Source organism: Buteo buteo, chromosome 15, assembly GCF_964188355.1.
Source record: "Buteo buteo chromosome 15, bButBut1.hap1.1, whole genome shotgun sequence".
Taxonomy (NCBI): Eukaryota; Metazoa; Chordata; class Aves; order Accipitriformes; family Accipitridae; genus Buteo; species Buteo buteo.
The window spans coordinates 21,176,555-21,198,494 of NC_134185.1; the positions used below are offsets into that span (position 1 = coordinate 21,176,555).

The 21,940-nt window shown below is 40.5% G+C and overlaps 1 protein-coding gene across 1 annotated transcript in view; it reads right to left on the reverse strand.

Annotated features, from left to right (window-relative positions):
- SEC63 (SEC63 homolog, protein translocation regulator) overlaps positions 1-20,035 on the reverse strand; it is a 60,407-nt gene extending 40,372 nt beyond the window's left edge. The window contains exons 1-3 of the mRNA XM_075046721.1: positions 19,713-20,035; positions 1,308-1,407; positions 329-443 (exon numbers count right to left, since the gene is read on the reverse strand). Coding sequence (XP_074902822.1) covers positions 329-443; positions 1,308-1,407; positions 19,713-19,836 — 339 coding nt within the window. The 5' untranslated portion in view covers positions 19,837-20,035. The remainder of the gene's footprint in view (positions 1-328; positions 444-1,307; positions 1,408-19,712) is intronic.
- Between the last annotated feature and the right edge of the window lie 1,905 nt (positions 20,036-21,940).

The following is a 21,940-nucleotide window of genomic DNA, read 5'->3' on the forward strand; positions in this document are numbered from 1 at the left end:
AGAATGTCTGTTTTGCTGTACCAAGCAAGGAAAGCAATATCAGAGTAAGATTCAACCCCACCTCACTATATTAAAAAGTCATTATAATTTTGAAGGATTTAAATACAAAAGTTATAATTAGTACAGATATAGGCAAAGAATATCTAACAACTGACTTTACAATATGCAGCAGCAACTTTCAGATGCCAAAAAATAACAAGACCACTAGATACATTCACTAAAGTTAACTTATTTTAAAAAAAAAAAAAAAAAAAATCTTAAATTTGACATCTGGACATAAAATATACAGTTATAGTAGTACAGACTACTGAAAGATGATATTACTTACAGGATCCAAATGTAAAACCTCATAAGGGTTGTATTCTTGATACTCTCGGTCCGTTTTGGAAACTTTGTATGCAAGAAACAAAAATAATGCCCAGCCAGCAAGGAGGACTATTTTCCTGTTTGGAAGAAAGAATTTTTTAAATGTACAAATCCACTAGCTCTAGCATGATTCTACAAATAACATAAGAAGCCATTTGATATCAGTCTTCAAGAAACAATATTAAAATGGTAAGAAACATTAAAGCCATTTTAAAGCAGGTATTTCATTTATAACACCACCTTTGACACAGATGAGACAGCTGCTCTGACTTCTAATTAATTTCTTTTCTTCTTTTTTTTCTTTTTTAAACAAAGGCAAGCCACTATCAACAAAGACTCTTTCCATTCCTTAACTGTCTGTCCTCAGCAGGTATACAATAGTATTTCCTATTTTTAAAGGATGACTAAAACCTGAAGCTAGAAAATGTCAATGTTAAAAAAACAAAAAGCTGAAACAGATGCATAACAGACAGCAAAATATTTTGAGGGTGGGAGTAATAAACAAAGAACTGAAGGATATAAGACCATCAACTTCGAACATACAGATTATTACTGTTGTATATTTGAATATATATGTTTACATATTAAATATTTAAATCAAAAGACATCACCAGCACCACTAATTTCAGTGAGGGATTATTATTTTTTTGCAACAAATAAATGCATTGTTTACTTATTCATTAGTGCTGAGGTTCAGTGGTTTCACTTAGCAGATATTTTATAAAGGACAAACAGCATCCATCTTGATTTCAAGCCCTACTAGATAATAATGATTAACTATTAATTATTCAAATACAGCAGATTGCAAATGTCTCTTCTGTGACACAAAAGCCATTACTATATAACTAATTCCAGCTGCTTTGATTAAAAAAAATATTTTTTTTTAAATAAAAATGTAGGAATTGCTTTAATGGAAAGTCATGCAAATGAAACGTACGTACTTCACTGTAGGAATTATGTTTTGTTGTGGTTTTAACAGTCGCAAACGATACCACAAGCATCTTCCATATACATTTCTTATATTCTTTAATCGAATTTGCTCTATAAAAACAAAGAGAAATATTGTGATTAACCAACCTGACAAAAAGCAGAATGACAAACATGCTCACTTCATCTTGGAGTAGGTAGTACAAGGTCAGTTGGAGGAATTACAAAAGGTCCAGCAATATTGGAAGAAAGAATGTTTTTATCCATTTAAGTGATACTACACATCCATAAACTTAAATTGGTCAGATTATTCTCCGCTACAATCGAGTCTATGTTCCATGTGCCACATAGCAACCATCACTTGTGAATCCAGCCTTTGCCTGGCTAATGTGCACCTGTAAACTTTACTACTGCCATTTTATACTCAACTCCAACAAGCCTCTCGTTTCAATGTCAGCTACTGTGTGCAGGAAAAAACAAATAAACAAAACCCCCAGAAAACCTAACCCACTTGCAAAATGGTATTTGTATACAACTAAAGAGTACAGCTAGAGCAACAGCTACTTCCTCAATTCAAAATAGGACGCATTTTCCTCCTCTTTGAGACATCTGCTTTTTGTAAGTTGCCTTCATTTAGGTTTTTCCTGTTGAAGGGGAAAAGGAAGTAAGAGTAAGACAATACTTATTTGTAAGCCACATAGCTCAGTTATATGGGCCCTGGGCAAGGAATTACATGCATTAACGACAAACTAGTCAAGAAGATTGCCTCCCATGTCCTTTCAGGACAGGACTGGGGCTAGAAGGAAGTTGTATTTATACTGTCAGCATCACCATGACAACACATGGAAGCTGTCTCTGTTAGAGAGTTTTACTTGTATTTCAGAGTTACTCAAGACCAACTTAAGTCTTGGTCAAAGTCACCTTTTATGCTAAGAAAAGTATGGTGGAAAGCAAATAGCCTGCACAGAATTTCTGTAAGCATTGAAATTGTATGTTATAAACTGACTCCAATCCTGTTTATCTTTTAAATAACTTGTCTATCCATAGACTATGCAGTCTACCTACAATACCTCTGAAGTGAGGAGGTCACTGTAATTACCCTACCTGCATAAGACCACTTTGGCCCTTTTCAGACTAAAGGAGAAGGAATTAAGAGAAAAAAATTCATCCTGCCTCAATACATTTAGATATTGCTGCTGAAAAAAGTGACTACATTTGCCAATTTAAAAGAAATTTGTGAATTATCTAAATGCAGGAATTATATTAACAACTTTGATCCAATGCACATGTCAATCACATCCTAAAAAGTGTTAAATCTCAACTTTGAACTTTTAACAAGGTGATGCCCTCATCTTAACTACAACAGCAGTTATGATACAAGGAAACATTTTTCTTCAGCAGATTTCTAAAAGGTGATTGTGGAATACAGTGACAACCTCTGCTTAGTTATTCTGAAGATACTGGGAGGTGGGATATGGTGCTCAGTGATCTACTCGAATTTCTAAGCAAGCACCCAATTCAGAGGAAACTAGAACTTCAATTTGCAGTCACCAATCTATCCGAGGCCAGAGAAACATGACCATAAATGCCAATATTGTGCACCACGAGTTCAGATTTAACCCAGATCAGATGTGACCACAGGATGGCATTTTAAACTCTGGTTGATTTGGCAGAAATGGACAGTGGTAACACAGATGACAACTGGCCACGCACAAACTAGTAAAGCAGACAAATTTTAAAGGTTGCAGAGAGAAGGTACCAGAACCAGAAAAAGTGTATCGGCTTATTCTGAACTGCTTAATTCTATTAAGTATATCTTCCCCAAAACTCAGTATGACATTAAACAGCTTGATAGGATTCCTTGAGAAGATTAGATTAGAAGTCCCATCACCCCCAAAGAGGGAGAGATGGAGATAAGGGAGGAGAATTCAATCCCTTGCATCTGATCTAACTCTTGCATGACTTCAAAATAAGCTTCCAAATGTCTCACAATTTTGTGCAACCGATAAACCACACAAGTATTTGCGGTTCTCCTGATCTGCAAAGATTATTCACATACATAAAACAGGTACTAGACATGAAACTTTCTAAACAAAAAGGATATGACTAAGATTTCATTAAGCATCTGCCCACATAGTTTCACTTGTGTAAGGCTTTAGAAAGCACCATAAATGAAAAATTCAAAAGACAATGAAAACAGAGTTAAAATGCAACACTGATTCCCTACTGGTAGAATGCAAATTAATTTGGCATTTTCTCTTTACCATTTTTTTCTTTTCTTTTAAGACAAATGTTGTGGGAGATCTCTATTGGTTCAGAACCAGATCCACCACAAATAGAAGTGAGCTAATTGTTACCTAAAATCAAACTATAATTTTTAATGCAAAACTAAGAGACATTACCAGCACACATAACTGGCATTTCAAAAAAGCTGATGGCATTAAAAGACTAGACAGACAATTAAGTTATGAGGACTAAAAAGCTCTGCTACAGAAATAGGGAAGAAAATGTTCTGGGGGATTTTAAACAGCCACTGGATAACTATGAGCTGTAGCATGATGCTTTTATGAAAACGTCACTGATGGATGATACTTGAACAAATCAGGCATCACAAGCCTCATAGAAGACACATGTGCTTATGTTAAGCATAAATCGCTCATTTCAAATAGTCAATAAACTCAGTTGTGCAGTGCTGAAGCAAGATGAAGCCAACTGTTCGGTTCAACCACACTGACCCTGATCAGCTACCTGATCCAATCTGTATCACAGCTCCACAGACATTTCTGCAGCACAAACAAGGGGCAGCGCTGTTTTGGTAACTGCCTTAACTGACTACACTGCTTGCAGAAATACCTAAAACTAACATGAAAACGGATTACCAGTGCTCTTGGAGAAACAGAAGGTGACTAAGAGAACTTTGTTTACTTAATCCTGTAAAACTAAGCCTAACAGGATATGACTCCTTTTAGTGTTTTTACTAGGCTGTTTTTAACAAGCTGCTGTGCCTTGTCTTTAAAAATCTGTGCCACCCTGTGACACAGTGCCCCAGTTCTCAAACCTGTCTACTGCCCAGCCCCGCAAGCACTAGATGACCCTCTCATTTCCCCCTTCTGCATCCTGCCTGCAAGAACACCCAATATCCTTCACCTTATCATGCCAAAAAGCTTCCAAAAGGCCCTTAGAGGAAGGCACCATGGAGAAAAGAAAAATAGTTGTGCAAAGTAAAGTAAAGAATTGCCATAAAGCCAAATAAAAACTGACCACAGGGGAAATTGATAATAGAAACTAAAGGTGGTTTATAATAACCAGAGAACTGAGGTTTCGGAACAGCCTTCCACTAACAGCTGCAGAAGTCACATTTTGTGAACAGTCTGACAATAGCACCAAGAAAAGAAAGAAAAAAAAAAAAAAAAAACCAAGGCAAGTGGTGTGAGCAAGAATTAAGCCCTTTGGATAGGCAAAGAGCACACACCTAAGTCAGTTAAGGAGTCCCTGGCAATGATGTCCTGGAACAGCTATGCTGCACAGGGGGACCTCTTCAGACAAATACCAAATTAAGACATGATGCTAAGCAGCCATTGCATTTTTTACACATGCATCTGAACAACTCTGGATCAAATCTAATTACAGTTGATTAAAACATATCAATGGAAAAGCACCTCATTAATTTCTTTCCAATCTTGGGATGGCAATGGTCTCATTTGATTAACAACCCCAAAACGAAACAGGGCACTAAAAAAGGTGAATGATTGTTTATAGTTATCTGTCCAGAACATAAAGAGAGAGTCAAATCCTTCCCAAATTGAGGCTAAAGTCCAGACTATTCAAATTATTCAGAGCTATCCTGAGGCACTTCCTCTGTCACATTTCATCATTAACACATATTAACTTGTGGAATTCAAAAACAGGCAGCTACTTGGGAGAAAGGAGGAGTACAGACAGCATCACTAACAGCTTAGGCAGAAAGCCACTGGCAAAACATCACCCTGAGTAAGTAAGCTATATTCCTGCTGTATCCAGGAAAAACAGGCTTCCTGTTTATTTACTGACAACATATGCGATTGCATCAAAGAAAATACTTATCTTGTTAGGAAGAAATTGGTGTGGGTGTGGGGGGAAGGTTATCAAGAGCTGGAATACCAGATAATTACTGTGCTTAACAAAAGCAGCAGTGTATTCCTAATGAGCAGGCTGTGGATAAATCAGGTCCTTTTTTGCTTTGCCTTCATCTCCCAAGGAGCTTCTTTTCACACAAGCGGATTTGCTGTGCCACAGAACTGGCACACTGTCCCTGCAATATCCTGCAGACCCCAAGCACACAAGAGTAAATACATTACATGCTGCTCAGGGTAAAGCTTTGCAGTGAAATAGGAATTGTACCTTCTTTGAATTTTAGATCTGGAATCCTTGCTCTGTCAGGGAAAGAGGTGCAGAGTCTGAAAAGCAGGTAAGAGTTCTGTTTCTTCTCACTCCAGATCATGGCTCTCCGTTAAAGTGTAAGAGAACTTCAGACACCATCCTTTGATACGGGATTACAGGGAGATAAGTGGCTGGGGAAAATGCTTTTCCTCTAGTCAAAATGACTTCTCATTCAATGGGTAAAACCCTTAACAATAGCGAATCTCTCCTATGGTTTTCAAAATGGGTATTAAACAGCCTTGAAAAGCAAAGGCGTTACGCATCCACAGGCTTTTGAATTAATCTTGCTAACAATAATCCATGCATCAAGGTATCGTTAAAGCACCCCTCTCAGATGAGGGTGCAGACTGCCAGTTCATTTCTGTAAATAATCTGAGGAAGAATCCTAAGCTTCCTCCATTCTCCCCCAAATTGTTCTGGATGCATCCAAAGTTCCTGAGATTTACAAGCACTTTTTCATCAATACAACTCTTACTTTCACAGGGTTCTCACAAGTGCCTATTATATCTTAACAAATGTACGTGAATATCCAGCCAAAACTACATCTTACACACTCTTCAAGTTCTCAAGAAATAAAACAATTGCTGGTACAAAAGGAAACCTGAGTGCCATGTCTTTCTATTATTCAGAAAGAGCTAGTCAGGTCCTCCAGTGATACTAGTAGGTATTTTAATCCAACATTGTCTAAAGCTTTTAGACAAATGAAAACAAAATCAAAACCCTAGCACAGCTAGGCTATTAATAACTAAATTGGAAAAAAGTTCATTTGTACACTAATCTGCTTATTACTTTTGGATGAAAATAAAGTAATTAGCAAGTATTTTAGAATTTTACTTCCTTAAAGGTAGCTGTCCATTTGGCTACATACCTTAACTAGAGAATGACTAAAGGATCACTGACTGATCTGTAAGTTTGAGCTACAGTCAACTTTATGTTGAATCCAAAGAGGTATGTAACATCTGAATGACAAGCTCAAAGCAATTATTAGAAAAGGAGAAAAAAAACCCTTGATCTTTATTTCTTTTATTTGGTGACTGAAGGTTTTCCTCCTTTGTATTCCAGGTGACAGTACAGGTATCGGTACAGAATACTTAAGTAAACAATTGACTCCTCTTTGTCAGAACTTACATATGCCTCTTCAATATCCAGGTCTTTAGAGATAGCGATTTTAGGATGAGTAAGCGAGAGGTGTCTGCTTTTTCTGGGTGGGTAACCCAGACCACACAGTTCTTGGGTATCACAGAACAGCTGAACATTTGAGGTTGGAAGAGACCTCTGGAGATCATCTAATCCAACCCTGCTGCTCAGAGGTGGGTCAACAAAGCAGGTTGCTCAGGGCTCTGGCTGTAAGCCTTTGAATATCTTCAAGGACAGAGACCCCACAGTCTCTCCGAGCAACCTGTTCTAGTGTTTGATCACTCTCATAGGGCAAAAAAAATTTTCTCATGTCTGTCTCAACATCTGTTCATTCACCCATCACACAATGGGTGAGGAACGCAGGGCACACAAACACAGAAGGAAGCTGATCACAGGTTAGATTCGCTGTTTCCATAGATTGCATACAACCTGTGGCCTACAACTCAGCCATGTCTGACTTAAGTTTGGTTTTGATGTTCACCCATACTCATATGTTACTCACCCGCACACACACTGCCTTTCTGCACTTCTCTCCCGCCCCTTCATCATAAGAATGCAAAGCCTTTGGCTTCTCATACAAATATTGTCTTCAAAAACTAAGGTCTTTATAAAATGCAGCAACTGCGTATTGTTTTACTACTCTCCGATCACCACCTTGGCAGTACTAGTGATGACTAGCAAAGCAGGCATGCTTCTATCAGCACATGAGGAACACAAAGGATGCTGACAACATGGGCACTGCCAGGCAGCTCAGGAACACAAGCACTTCTGTTGCCAGAAGAATTTGTGACACACATGCTGGCATGACTTCACAAAACATGTTAAAAACAATACCACAGAAAGAACGAACCACTTCTGTGGGCAATGAGAAGGGCACCAGATAACTGGGCTACACTAAGACATCAAAAGCAAGATCTGGGATTCAAGTCATTTTGCAGTGAATACCATAAAGCAATACAAATACAACAGCACTGCATGAGTTTTGTTTCATTTTTAGAAACCCGTGTAGGGTAACCTAACCTAGCAGTTACTTCAGAAATTACTTCTGCCCTATTCCTTTCTGACAATGAAGCAGAAGTGGTCTTCACTGTTCTACTACTGATAGTGCTTCAGAAGTCTTATGTATTTGTTTCTGAAAAACAGAAGGATCCATTTTATCCTTAGGAATGCTTGACAAATGATCCCTACCTAGACCTTAACCTTTTTGTTTCAGGTTCTAGAAGCTCCAACAAGTGTTCCAAAAGAAAACCTAAGGGAGATTCTTTTTCTTTTTTTATATCCTCCTGATGAAAAAGACAAGATTACACATTTATTGGACACAGGTAACTCTGGAAGAGAGGGAAGGGAAAGAGGTACACCTGGAATTATGTAGAAGAAGAAAGTTTTAATCACCAGAATCTTGTTTCAGCTGCAACAAACACAGGTCAGTTTTAGGAAAAAACACCACAATATAAGACTATTGGCATCAGTATTCGTATCTAAAGATTATAAAAGTTTAAAAAGATCATACACTAAATTTTTAGGACAACCAAAAACTAACAAAAAAAACCTAATTTCCAGAATAAATGGAAGCCAGTGGTTTTCCATCATTCTACCTCAAACAGTAGGAAAGAACAGAGCTACATCCTAGCCTCCTGCATCCTTTCTGCCTTCAAACTACTAAGAAAAGCAAAGGCAGCAAGTCTAAAATACAGCTCCAGTGGACTCTGTCAGAAAAAGAAATATGAGGAGGTGCATATGAAACATTCTGCCCACCAGACGCAGACAATTCACCCAAAGGAGAATGCTGCTTGGTTTCAAAAGAAAAGGACTTCTTTCAGCAATGAACACAGAGTTCTGCAGCCTAGGAAATGCCAAGATCACTTTAAAGACAGACTTTCACAAAACTTATTTGCAGCATGTTATCCTCTCTCTACCCCTGCCTTTGAAACTTGAATGCATCAAGAGATGCAAGTAACACATATAGGATGCAAGTCTTGAGTAAAGGTTATGACTCAAGCATACCGTGGCTCTAAGCATTAAACCTGTTCTGTTAAAACTGAGGGTAACAGGCTCAGCTGAAACACTGCTCTTGAGAGTTTCTGATTTTGCTCCTTTTTATTCAATTCCACAGTTTTAATCCTGTAAACTGTGCACTAAATAGGTTCCTGTTGCCTTTCAACAGCTATGTATATGAATACATATATGCAATGTATACACATACATATGCAAAAGGTAAAGTCTTGGACTTTTTCGTACTTCAACAATCACAGAAATTAAACAATCACATGGACAATTTATTTACTGAGGACTTGAACTGGGGCGCTCTGAAAATTTACTTTTTTAAGCACAGAATCATTTCTCAGATAACAGGTGATAAATACAAGTATGAAAATGCTACCCTACTGCCTTACTAGGCCATTTTTGCTTAACTCTATTGACATTTTCCTTGGTAATTATTGTAAAATAGACTCCACATGGATATAGTATGGTATCCGGGAATAATTTAAATATCACAGGATTAGGAAAAAACCCTACACTTACTTTCAAAAGAAACCACTGACAAACATTGATAACAATATTTTAAAGCAGTAACCCATCTTCCCCAGCAACTAAGAGGCAGGATTCAAACTCATAGTAACTCACAAAGTCAGCAACTCCTCTGAAGTACTAAATAATTTCAAACCTTATTATAATAGGATTGACTTCTAGTGTAAAACCCCAAATTATGAGGCATGAAGCAAATTAAATTGATTTAAAAGCATTCTAAAATACAGTTGCTTAAATCCAAAAGCCTTCAAATGACCACTAGCGTTTCAGTTAAGATTACTTTTTTTTTTTTAAACTGGAAAGCACATTTCAGCACATTTTGAACTGACCATATCAGTGAAGAATTAAATTATCTGAACAGATGCTTTCTAATTTTAATGTCTATTATTATAAGAATTGTCCTTATTACCCCAAGTTTATCTATAAAGAGGTCATGTCTAAGTTAGCCTCTTCACTAAAATGTTTATAGCTGAATAATCTGACCCTAGTTATTTTCAAAGAGATTTTTTTTCTGTCTAGTAAATATTCATAGAAATAATCAAAAAAGTGTCATGTGCTTTGAGTAACATATTGTTGTTAACTATTAAAACTGCAAGCAGTTCATAAACTGCAGGAAGTCCTGTGAAAGACCTTCATAAGGCTTCTGCTTTTCCAGAGCATGTTTTGCAGCAACTAGATCAAGCGTAAAAGGGACAAGAAGTAACCCAACTTTTCATTCACACACTGTTCCACACATTTGCTGACCAAAAGATAACATTTGTTACTAAAGAGTTTAATAAATAGTAACATAAGATGATTCAACATCTTGAAAGTTAACTTCTTTTCAGAGTTTACTTACTTGGACTTTCCGTTTAGTCAGCCTTGCTGGTCTCAGGGCACAGTTCCACATTGCATTACTCCTAATCAAGCCATTTCCAAACCTTCTCCTTCCTATTAGTATACAGTCTCATTTGTGCTGACAAAACTGCCAGTGGGACTAACTATAGTAACTTTTAAGCTACATCACCTAAATTATCAGATTTACAGTAGAGCTAGACCTACAGGTGCATCAGCAAAACTTTAACGCAATCTGAGAGGAATCGGAAAACTGGCCATTTTAATATGGAACGACAGCCACATGAGTCAAGGTTAATAATCTTAGATTAAATCAACAATGCTGGGCTCCAAGACTTACACATCCTTAATTATTAGCTTTATTTTATCAGTTTGGTGGGGTGAGGAAACCAGAACACATTCAATCCAAAACAAATGTAGGCAAAAGTCACTTAGCATACCACCAATCACTAAAAATGCCTGTATTCAGCATTGTTCTGATGCACACCTTGAAGAAACTACAATAAAGGACACAGAATTAGCAGACACGGGGATAAGTACCATACATCCATTTATCATCAGTGGGGCTTTTATAAAGGGAAGATGAGCTTTACAAACTTGTGTCCTCTGAAGGAAGTAAACATATGGAAGAGGAGATCCTACTGATATAGTCTGTGGTTTCCAAAAGGCTTTTGAAAGGTTCCTATTAGAAGCCTTTCAGGACAACCATCTATCGCAAAAATATGTGACTAGAAGATGGAGTGAACAGCCAATTCTCACAGCAGAAGAAAATTGCCAGCAGTTCTACAGGAGTCTATGTTGAAACTATGATACTCGTATTTCACTAATAAGTAACCTGGGTAAAGGGGTGAGCAGTAAAATAGAGCTTCTGGATGATATTAACTTATTTGGGTAACAAGGGCAAGGGTATCCTGAAGAATTGTAAAGATCAAGCAAGTAGCCTACAGCACGACACATGGAATTCACAGTATGAAAATGTGAAGAGCAATGGGGACTATTCTAATTTTATATATGTAAGGGCTGACCGTTACCTCTCAGGAATGTAATCTTGATGTTGTGAGAAACTGTTCTATGAAAACCTCAGCTGAATGCTTAGTAGTTATAAAAAGCAAAGCAAATGTTTAAAGCATTCCTGCAAGGGAAGGAAAAGAACATTATTCTACCACATAAGCTTAAGGTATGTACAACCTTGAGTATGATGCACAGTCCTAGTCCCCACCTCTCAAAGAAGGGCAACTAGAAAACATTCAATTAAGATGAGCAAGGGCCATCGAACATATGAGAAGATTTATGCTCAAAATATAAGCTACAAATCTTTCAGCTGGGAGAGAGAAAAGTGTAAGGAGAGGTAACAGAAGGCTGTAAAAAACATAAGCGACAGCCAGAATTGAATATATGCTGCCCCTTCCCATAGAGCAAATAAGGATTGTCAAATAAAATCAGAAGCAGATGCAAAACAAAGGTGATTATTTGCAGCGTGGGCAGTAGAGCTGGTGAACTCCTTGCCATAGGATGGTACAGACGCTATACTAAAAGTCACTGAACTGAAAACCACTGGAAACTGGGAGAATATGCAAAGGAAGCACCATTTATGCTTGCCATGTTATACCCTCATTGAGGCATATGCTTTTGTAATATCATGTAAAGAAGACTTCTGACCTGACACAGTATACGCACTCTCTTGTTTCTCAAAAAAAAAAAAATTGCTATTTGAAACTTTATTGGTAAGACTTTGCAGAAGTCACAATGCTAGCAAATATCCTAGTTTTAAATAGCGCAACCAGCCAACCAAGATAAAGGCATCTTTTGAATCTAAAATGCATCACCTCCAGCAGATATATATTTAGAACGTTTGCAAGTAATTTTCTGTACAAGGGAAATATTAAGTGAAAAATCTCAAAACACCTCTCCCATCTTCTCAGCTGTACCCTTATTTAAAAACTGGTGCAGAGATTAATCTTTTTGCTCAGGAAAGAAATGAAGTACCTATTTTGGGTTTCACCCTACTCTTGATACGGTCCAACCAGAATGACCTCCGTCACCATGAAATGCAGGCACATCTGTGTCAGGTCCTGGCTAACAACTGAGGGAAAGGACTACAAATCCCTCAGTGGGAAAAGGAAGCACCTCAGGGTGAAAGGACGCAGCAGCAGCCCCAGTCTAGACTTGTTCAAATTGCTGCAGATCTGCACCCTTCTTCACAGGCATGAATTTGAAGAACAAAAACAAACAAAAAAAGTCACCCCCCAAAAAACCCACCCCCAAATCCTCACTTTGGAATCGCCATTGATCCCATTCCTCATCATTTACCTTGTTCCTCTCAAATTCCTGCTCCTCCTGCAAGAATGGTTTAGCTGCCTATGAAACCATAACTGAACCATCACACTACCCTTGAATATATCAGGTTAAACAGTGCTAACTTGAATCCTCTAATACACAGCCTGTACATCCTGGTAGTTCAGTGTCATCTACATCAGTAGTCAAGATATCCTTGCAGCAAGTAGAAAATGAACAAGAAGGTATATAATAAAACTTTTACAACACTGTTTTCATAAGCTTCCATAACAAAAGTTGAATTAAAAAAAAATAGAAACAGCTTTATTTTCATGTACATGTAATGAGAGATAAAGTTCTTTAATAGCTTGATCTTGATCTTGCAATAAAAAGCTTTTCAGAATTAAGTGTTCTGGACAGTCTTGAAGCTACTCAACTAATCTCTAATACAGGATTATTAATTTTATTTTACTGCTAGGAGGCTACAATGCTTATAATAAGATTACAATACTTCAAAAAAATTCCATGAAAAGACATGCCTTTTTGCCAAATAACAGAGCAGTTTAGATAACTCTGTCCAAATGCTTTGTTTTGAGAAGTATTTTTAGAGATAATTGCTAGGCATTACTAATGACATCTCATGATGTTTGCCCTTTCTTCAAATGTTTCTGCAAAAACCCATACTGCTTCCAAACAGCAATATAGTAAAAAATTAAAATAGTATGAAGTATCATCATTATATTCTATCCTCCCTTTTTATAGTCACCTAATAAGCTGTATTTTTCTGAACTTGAAATTAAGTTAACCATAGTACACTCAATCTCTCAATACCTCAAAAAATTTCAATTTATATGTAATAACAGTTCTTAAACACATAACTGAGTTTCACTGACTCTCCTCCCACTTCCTGACACAATGCTCAAAGGTTGTATTAACAGGAGAGGATAAGCACACACACATATGGGCATAAAATGCTTATATTCACGATACCAAGTTTTCACACCCATGCTCATCCACCACATTAGCATTAGCAATGAGTATGGCATCCTGTGTTTTCATCCTGTCCTTTACCAGCATCCTGTACCTCTATCTTGTACTATGAAATACCAAAACGCTGTGAAATACTTTTGAGGTAAGTTTAGTAAGATTTCAATGAGCTGTGAGCAAGGACAGGGGTCACAGTTAACCCACTCCAACCAATCTTGTCTCACCAGAGGATTACAAGCAGCACAGAATAATTTTACCCCAGAGTGGGAGCAGCAGTATTAGGCGCACTTCCTCTCCCGCAGCTGCTGTAAGGTGCAAGTGCTCATTACTCCATTACAGATAAAACAGAAGAAATGCTGCCTGCATTCTCTACATTGGCTTGAGTCATAGCCAAATTGCAGACTCACTGTTTGTCCTTAAAGACCCAAATAAACTTTATAGCCTCAGTTCCTCTACTTCCATCTTAAAGCAGGGGATTAATATGGATCTCTGAGGACAGCCTCAAGATCTACAGATGAAAAATGCACCAAAAAATTACAAAGAAACCTTCCTATTTACACTACTACATAGAGATATCCAGTATAATGAGCAGATATACAGAGAAGTATGGCTTCTAATACAGTAAACCTTTACAGAATAACTTTTTCAGTATTTCTATTGAGGTTTTGAACACGGGTGCCAAGTATTACCTATCTACAGTAGTATACAAAAAACCCTACTGCTTCAAAATAGCAATATAGTAAAAAATTAACAAAATAGTATTAAGTATCACCATTATATTCTATTCTCCCTTTTAATGGTCACCTAGTAAGCTATATTTTTTTAAGTATTTCTGTACTTTGCCCAGCCTCAACACAAAAAGTTTGGAACAGAACGGGAGATCTCAAACTACCTATGCTACTTCCTAGAGGCATGGCATCTTCAAAGATTAGCAGGGAATAGCATCCTTTAACCAGATTTGTTTAAGTTTTTCTTTGTATTAGCCTAGTGTTTTTCAAGAAAACTTTAGCTACATCTCAGAAACAGAAACATTTGGGAGGGAAGGGTGCAGGGGAAAAAGGCTGGTGAGCAACAGGACAACATATAGCTGGGGGGGATGGAGACCAACCAACCAAAAAGAAAAAACCACCACCACACTTTATATGGATTTCTATCACAATGAAAGTAAACTGAACAGCTTTTATCCATTTCATATCAGTATTTTTTTCCTAGACACAAAAATGCAGCAGCTCATTTTTTTCCATTCCTACAGTAGGGTTTTTTCTGTTCTTACACTTCAAGAAGGAAGATCCATGTTCCAAGCAGAATAGCTCCTACAGCTTCTTTTCTCTCAGAGATGAGACTACAAGAGAAAGCATTCATTAACGTTATCCCTGCATTCACAGCTATTATTCTTTGGGGGTTTTGAACTGTTTTCAACATCTTGTTCTGTTCGAGTTACTGCAAAAGACACAGGATAGAGACTTCTATTCTTTCCAGCAGCTTTGTAACACACTATGAATACCCAGTGCCCTAAAACAGGATAATTTATTTAACGTAGACCTAAATCAACTCAAAAATTGGATGAAATGACAAGCTTTCACAGATACATGTACTTAACTATGAAGCACATCACAATCTATGAGCACCTGTTTCAGCACAGCTTTATAATTCTGTGTCTCAATTCAGCAGCACAGGTATAAGTAAAAAAGTACACAAAGTTCAGCAAATACATCAGCATTGTACAATAACTGGTGCATTATCCATTCACCTCTTGCTCTCCATTTCCTTTCTAGATGCTGGTTTAATCCACACAAGCCTACAGTGAAACTGGTTCAAAGCAAGTCCAACAACACAAAGATATTTGATGGGCATTTATCCATCCCTAACTGCTGAGAAAAAACATTTTTTTTTTCAACTCTTACTATTAACTTTTTGAAAAACAACTCAAAAATTCTCATTTCAGAAAATACTTTTTAGTTAAGAAATGAATGTGCACCAGAGCTACTTTTTAACAACTGTATTTTTTCTTCCAAATCAAGAACAATCCTTGCAATAGTTTTCCTCACAGTAATTATGTTAAAGTTATACCAATATTTAGCCAAAATGCAAGTAATCCACAAAAAGTATGAACTGGTTGGGGTTTTTTTAATAATACAACACATATACACACATATATGTTTTAGAGATACAAGTCAAGGATAAACAACATGGCAGTTTCACCATCATCACCACCAAAAGAATCAGTCTTCTCCCTCTCCAAGTGCAGACACATCCTGCACCATCCCTGACATCCACAAAGTGAATCCTGCCCAGAAACTAATACACATTCAAAGTAACACAAAAAAATGCGCCAAAAATTAGTTTTAGCTCAAATTAATTCATTCCAGTCCCTCACACTGCTCAGGTGCTCCCTTTGGCATAAGGGAGGGGAAGAAATACAAGACTTGCTCTGTTAGAGCACTGCTACCTTGAAGCAGTTATGAAACTGCAGCCCAAGACATAAAGCTGAACAATTAACCTTTTACAAGAGCCTTATTAGCTCTACAATGAACACCAAGGAGATAAAGTCTTTGGGACAAATCTGTTTTACAAAGTCAATTACCTGCTTGTTTGGTTTATCAAAGCTGAGGTAATGAAATTATAGGACAGTTCACAGGGCAGCTTCCACGCCACAGCAAAACCCTCCCAAATATAAGTATTGATCTCTACTGCAGGCTGCAGCAACACTTCATACGGACTCTCTCAGAATGCCTGGAGAAAGCAGGTTTAGACACACAGGAAATAAAAGCAGCTCAAATTTTACTCAGGACTTGTCTCTCTCAAGTTAAATCATGCTGTTCTTCAAGACAGTAGTATTGAAAAGGCCTTTCAAAAGTTTATTTTAAAAAGAACTAAGAGCAAAATCCTAATGGCTTGCCAAAAAACTACCCTGCTAAAAATCTGACATTAGGCAGTACATTTTGAATATTCTCGAAGTAGTAAAGCAGTACAGATAATTCTTACTTTCCAATCTTCACTATGGCAAAACCAAACACTATTTTTTTTTTATTATTATTTACTCTAAGGGCATTTACTACAAAACCATAGCACAGAACAAATCCTAAAATGTTACGGACCATCAGCGATTCCCAGATTTTTGGTGCTAAACCTCACTTGAAGAGAGCCATTAATGTTTTGCACTCTCTATCCTCTCCTTCCACTGGCGCTCCCTACTGTATCAAGTACCAACAATCTATGGCATTGTATTTGTACAAGGAAGCAGGAGGCACTGAAGGCTCAACCTCCACGCTATAAGCACTTCACTCTTGCTTCAGACTAGCCCTAGTCCACTCTCACAAAACAACGTGTGGCTGAAGCACATCTTCCGACCTAGTTTTCAGTAGAAAAGGAATCTGCTCTGTGTCTTTCGGGTACTCTGGTTCGCATTGCGAATGGGTCTTGAAGTGAGGAGGACAGGCATGTGATTTGCTTCAAAAGTTCAATCCAATCCAGCCTTCTCACTCCTGGCAGGCTGAAACAGCTAGCCAGTCCACCTGGACCTCACCAACTCTGCCCAGGGCCACAAAGGCATCTCTGCGCTGGACTTTCTAGCACAGGTAGGACAAAACACAATTTCGGAACAAATATGTTAGTTGGTCCTACGTGGAGAGAGCAAAGGTCTTGGCCGAGCTTATTCAGTTTGGCACCGTCCTGTTCCTCACTGGTTGGAAAACCTGCTCTAAATTAGTATCAAAATAAACATCTCTTATCAAAGTCTAGATACTCCTGCTCATTACAGGATCAGAAGCTAACAGTGCTGGAAAATTTCTCTTCTGAAGACATAGGTCTTCTCTCAGCTTCTGAAATTATACATGTGTTTTGGGTTGTTCTGTTGTTTTTGGTGAACTATTCTAAAAGCAAGAAGTCATAGCTAAACAATTGATACTTTGCATCATCACAAGGTTTTAATTAATTCCTGAAATCCGGTTCAAAAGCTGGAACAGGTATGGCTGAACACATAGGAAGCTGTATGAAGAGTATTCAGAGAATTTTGCTGGCAATGAGTGGCAAAAGAGCCATACACTTAAACTGGAACAAGACAATGAAGCACGGGAGCACTCCAGTAGTCCTGAATGTGATCTGCACAACACCTCAACTCTTTGTTCAAAAAGAGCCTGCAGAACAGAACACAACCAGAAGACTGTAGGCACACTATTGAACCATATGCTAAAAATTGGTCTATACTCACATTTTAAAATCCATTAAGACAATTATGAGGCTGAAATCATTCTTTCATTTCCATTCATTGCCATGACTGGTGCTTTTCACTTAGTTGAGTCATTTTTGTACCAACAGCATAATAAAGTCTACTTTGTGTTTTGGAAAGTATGGTTTGATACAGCTTTGTAAGAATCCAGCACTAATTGCAGAACGATATGCAGCAGGCCCTCCACACACTCGACAATGCTGACTAGAAGGAAAGAAATGAGCAACATTTAATGGCAGGCCTATTTGGAAACTGGGTACAACCCATATAGCATATTCCAACGTTAGGTTTTCATTTTCTGCCATTCTGTAAGGATACCTGAATATCAAATATAAGGTTAGTAAAGCATTTCCAAGTTTGACAGCATTTCTATGGCTTTTTCTGTTTCTGTTAGCCCCTTGAAACTAAAGTTAATGGCACCAAGTGTCACTGCTGGCCATACCATTCTGCACAGCATCTCAACTAAGTCACAACATTTTTCCCCAAGAAGCAGCTGCTAAGAACTATGGAGGAAGTAAAACATTATTCAAGAGAAGGAGCTATTTTCTTCCCCCCCACCTCCCACCCTTCACCAGAACAAAAATAAAACAAAAATCTTGAGTTTTGGAGAAGAGTTACAGAAGTAAAGTAATCTCCTCTCTTTGATCCCCTGCTCCTTAAAAACAACCCAAAGATTACAAAATGTCCTCAACAACAGTAACGCCTTCCTCTTGCAACAGTCAGGACTCAGAAAGACAAGGCAGAGAAACCTTTCTTTGCAACAGAAAGAACTAACTCCTCAGCCGTAAACAGGTAGTATCTGGAGGGCAGAGATCAATCCTCCAAAGAGGTTCCCTAGCCAGTGCCCTATCAGAAGCCACAGGCATGTCTGTCAGCAACCAAGATTGTAAACAGCTATGTTTTAGCACCAAACCAGCATTTTTCATCATTCAGTATTTCTTTTACATATAAAACTAAGTTAAACAGAACCACACAAGCCATTTAAAATGGCATACAAAGACACAAAATAACCACCATACACTGAATGTAAAAAGATGCAGTGAATGAAAGGGATTCTTCTCAGATTGCAAAGCACAAGTGTTCTTGAAAGGTCAGTAGTTTCAGTGACAGGAATCAGCATCAAGCGTCCCTGTTCTACTGAGCATGTAATATCCTACCTCTAAACACTACCTCTACAGCCTTTTTCATCTCAAAACTGCAGTTTAAAATGTGTTCCTGTGCAGCCTATATATCAACATGCCTTCTCCTTCCAAGAATAGAGGGATGCAGGAAAAGCAAATAGGGAAGCGGCTGTGGAAATGAAATTCAGAAGTATTCAGAGAAACTTTCTAACATTGCTTGGGGCCACAAGACATCATCCCGAAGGGCGGAACAGAAATCTAGCACTTTGGACATTTAACCATGACTTGTAATGGGAAAAATTAAAGCCCCATTTTCACACTCACTGTGACCTTACAGCATGTAAAAGCAGAGCCTGGTAACTTTTCCTCTTTGGCCTCAACTCAACAGTTCATTCTTTTCCCACGATGAAAATTTAGGTCATCCTCCCCGAGACGCCCCGAGAACACACACGCACAAAAAAAAGTCCAAAACACAAAAACCCCAAACAAAGCGTTAGACCCCAGCACAGCGATGACTCTGCAGGAGCAGAGGCGCGGAGCAGAGCGCGCTTTCGGGGAGGCGGGCTCGGACCCTCCCGTTTGCCGCCTGCCCCCGGGTACCGCTAAATGGCTGACAGCGACTGAAACGCGAGCCCGACGCTCTCCCCCCCACCCCGCCAGGACCGGCAGCCCCCGGGGTCGCGTTTCGCCGTGCTCCCCACAAGGCCGGCCGAGGCGCCCCGGGCGGAGCGGAGCGGCGCCGCTGAGGGCCCGGCCCGGCGGGAGGCCCGGCCCGGCCCGGCTCGGCTCTGCCGCGGCTGCGGGGGGCGGAGGGGGACGTAGGGGGAGGGGACGCCCGTAGCGGCGGGCGGAGGCGCGGGCCGGGCCCCGGGGCAGGGCCGCCGACTCACCGGCGTGCTGGTCCCGCGGCCACAGGTAGTAGGTGGCGGGGATGACGATGAGCCCCACGAAGCTGGTGAGGAAGTAGAAGAACGTGTTGCCGCTGTCGTCGTACTGGAACTGCTGCCCCGCCATGGCCGCTCAGCGCCGACCGCCTACACACACACACACACACGCGCCCGCCCCGCCGCCACCGCCGGCGGCCCGGTCTCGCCGTCCCGGCTCGCGCGGGGCCGAGCCAGCCGCTGGCGGGATCCCGCGAGAACGGGCGTCTCGCCCCCGCCCCCTCCCGGGCACCGCCGCGGAAGGAGACGTGTCACTCGGCAGCCACCATAGCCGCCGCTCCGGCGTCACGGGCGGCGCACGCGCCCGCCCGCCCGCCCGCCCACGGCACACCCCCTCGCCCGGCCGCTGATTGGCTTGACGAAAGCCCCGCCCCTCGCCTTCCGCCGCGCTGCGAGAGCCGCCTGAGCAGAGCCGGGGCGGGGATGGGGGGGTAGGGGGGCGGTCCCCTCCGGTTTCCTCACGTCTCCGTCGTGTCCCCCTCCCTGTCGCCGACCCGAGGGGCGTCGTGACTCTGCCCGCCTCCCGCGGGCGGGTGGCTGAAAGCGATGGCCTGCAGGGAGCGAGGTGCTGAGCCCCGCCTTGCCCCCCGGGCCGCCGCTTCTTCCCCACAAGATGGCGCCCCTGCCCCGGTGTAGCGCCCCGGCCGCCTCCCGGTGTTCCCTGCCCTCGTCCCCGGGAGAAAGAGGTGTCCCCGGGAATTGCTAGGGCCTTGAGGCCGGGGAGGGGCGCGACTGGCGTTTTGCGGCGTGCGGAGGAGTTTGTGGGAGCAGTGCTGGTCTTACCGCAAGTGCGGTTGGAGCTGGGCGGCCGTGCGGGAGCGGCTGTGGTTTGCGCTGGGCGTGGGGCCGTTGAGGTCGGTGAGGGGAACGGGAGCGAGCGGGGAGGGCTGCAGGAGTAGGGCTAGGGAAGAGAGGAAGGCCATGAGAGAAGGCGGGAAGCAGCATTCAGGGCGTAAATACGGGACCAGAAGGCACGGTGTTCTTAAGATGTGTGAGAACTTGGATAAGGAAAGTAGTTCAGTCACACAAAGTCCTCCAGATTTGGAGGGTGGACCCTGAGCAGCCATGTGAGGGCAAACATTAAAAAGTATCTAATTCTGAATTTAGTTGCAGGAATGATCATGCTCCACAAGAGGATGTGAACCTAAAGGTGTGAAATCAAAAGGCAGATACTGCGTTGACATTCATCGCACCATTAATGGCAAGTTACCTCTTCAAAGTAGAAAAGGTAGCAACCTTTTGCCCATTTATGCCCATTCGTGAGAATATGCCTGTCTCTACAGCTTCACAGTCCAGCGTACAGCCACTCATAAAAGTGATCTCATAAATATCTCACAGTTCCAGTACTTGTAAATTCAGACTATGGGAAAACATGACACAGAGGTGGTGATGGCATCACATGCAAGGGAAGCATTAGGCCTACCTTAGCGGGAAAGAAGTGCTGTCCCAACATTAAAGAAGACTAATGTCGGAAGTGGAGAGAAAGGTAATAATGCCACAACCAATGAGTGGCACCAGATGTCCTGCTGTCATGGTACAGTAATCCCTAGATGGAAGAAATAGCTTTAATTTTTCTGGGAAATGATTTTGTGTTAATTAAAATGGTTTTTTTAAAAAAAGGTTTTATTTTTTTCATTGATACTCTTTGCAATTGTTCCCAGTTAGATCCTTGTAGGGTTCATAGGCAAAGTTTAAGGTATTTCCTTCTATGTCTTTTGCTATGTACACTGCCTTTCAGTATGATACACCCTCTGCAGTGATGACAACTCTTGCAGTAGCTGTTTGGGAAGATAGCTGAATGCATGAAACTCCCCTCCCTCTGTGGGTTTCTAGTCCTTCATGTTTCACAGTGAGGCAGTGAAAAGCTTCTGTACAGTAAAAAACATGGGAGGACAGGTAGAAACCTGTACATGTACTTAACCCAGTTTTGTAAGCAGAGAAAATGCTCTTTCTGCAACTGTATTCAGTTGTTGAGTATGTTACTTCTGTCAGATAAAGGGGCAGAGCTCTCAAAGACGATTAAGTTCCTACAGGCTTTGTGAAAGCAACCTGTTAGATGAGGAAGGCTTGTGGGTGCACCGGCTTGTGGGTACACCAGCTTGAAGGACCAGCAGTGGGTGAGCTCAGATCTTACTAGACACTGTAAAATCCACACAGTGTGGGTGACAGTGTGG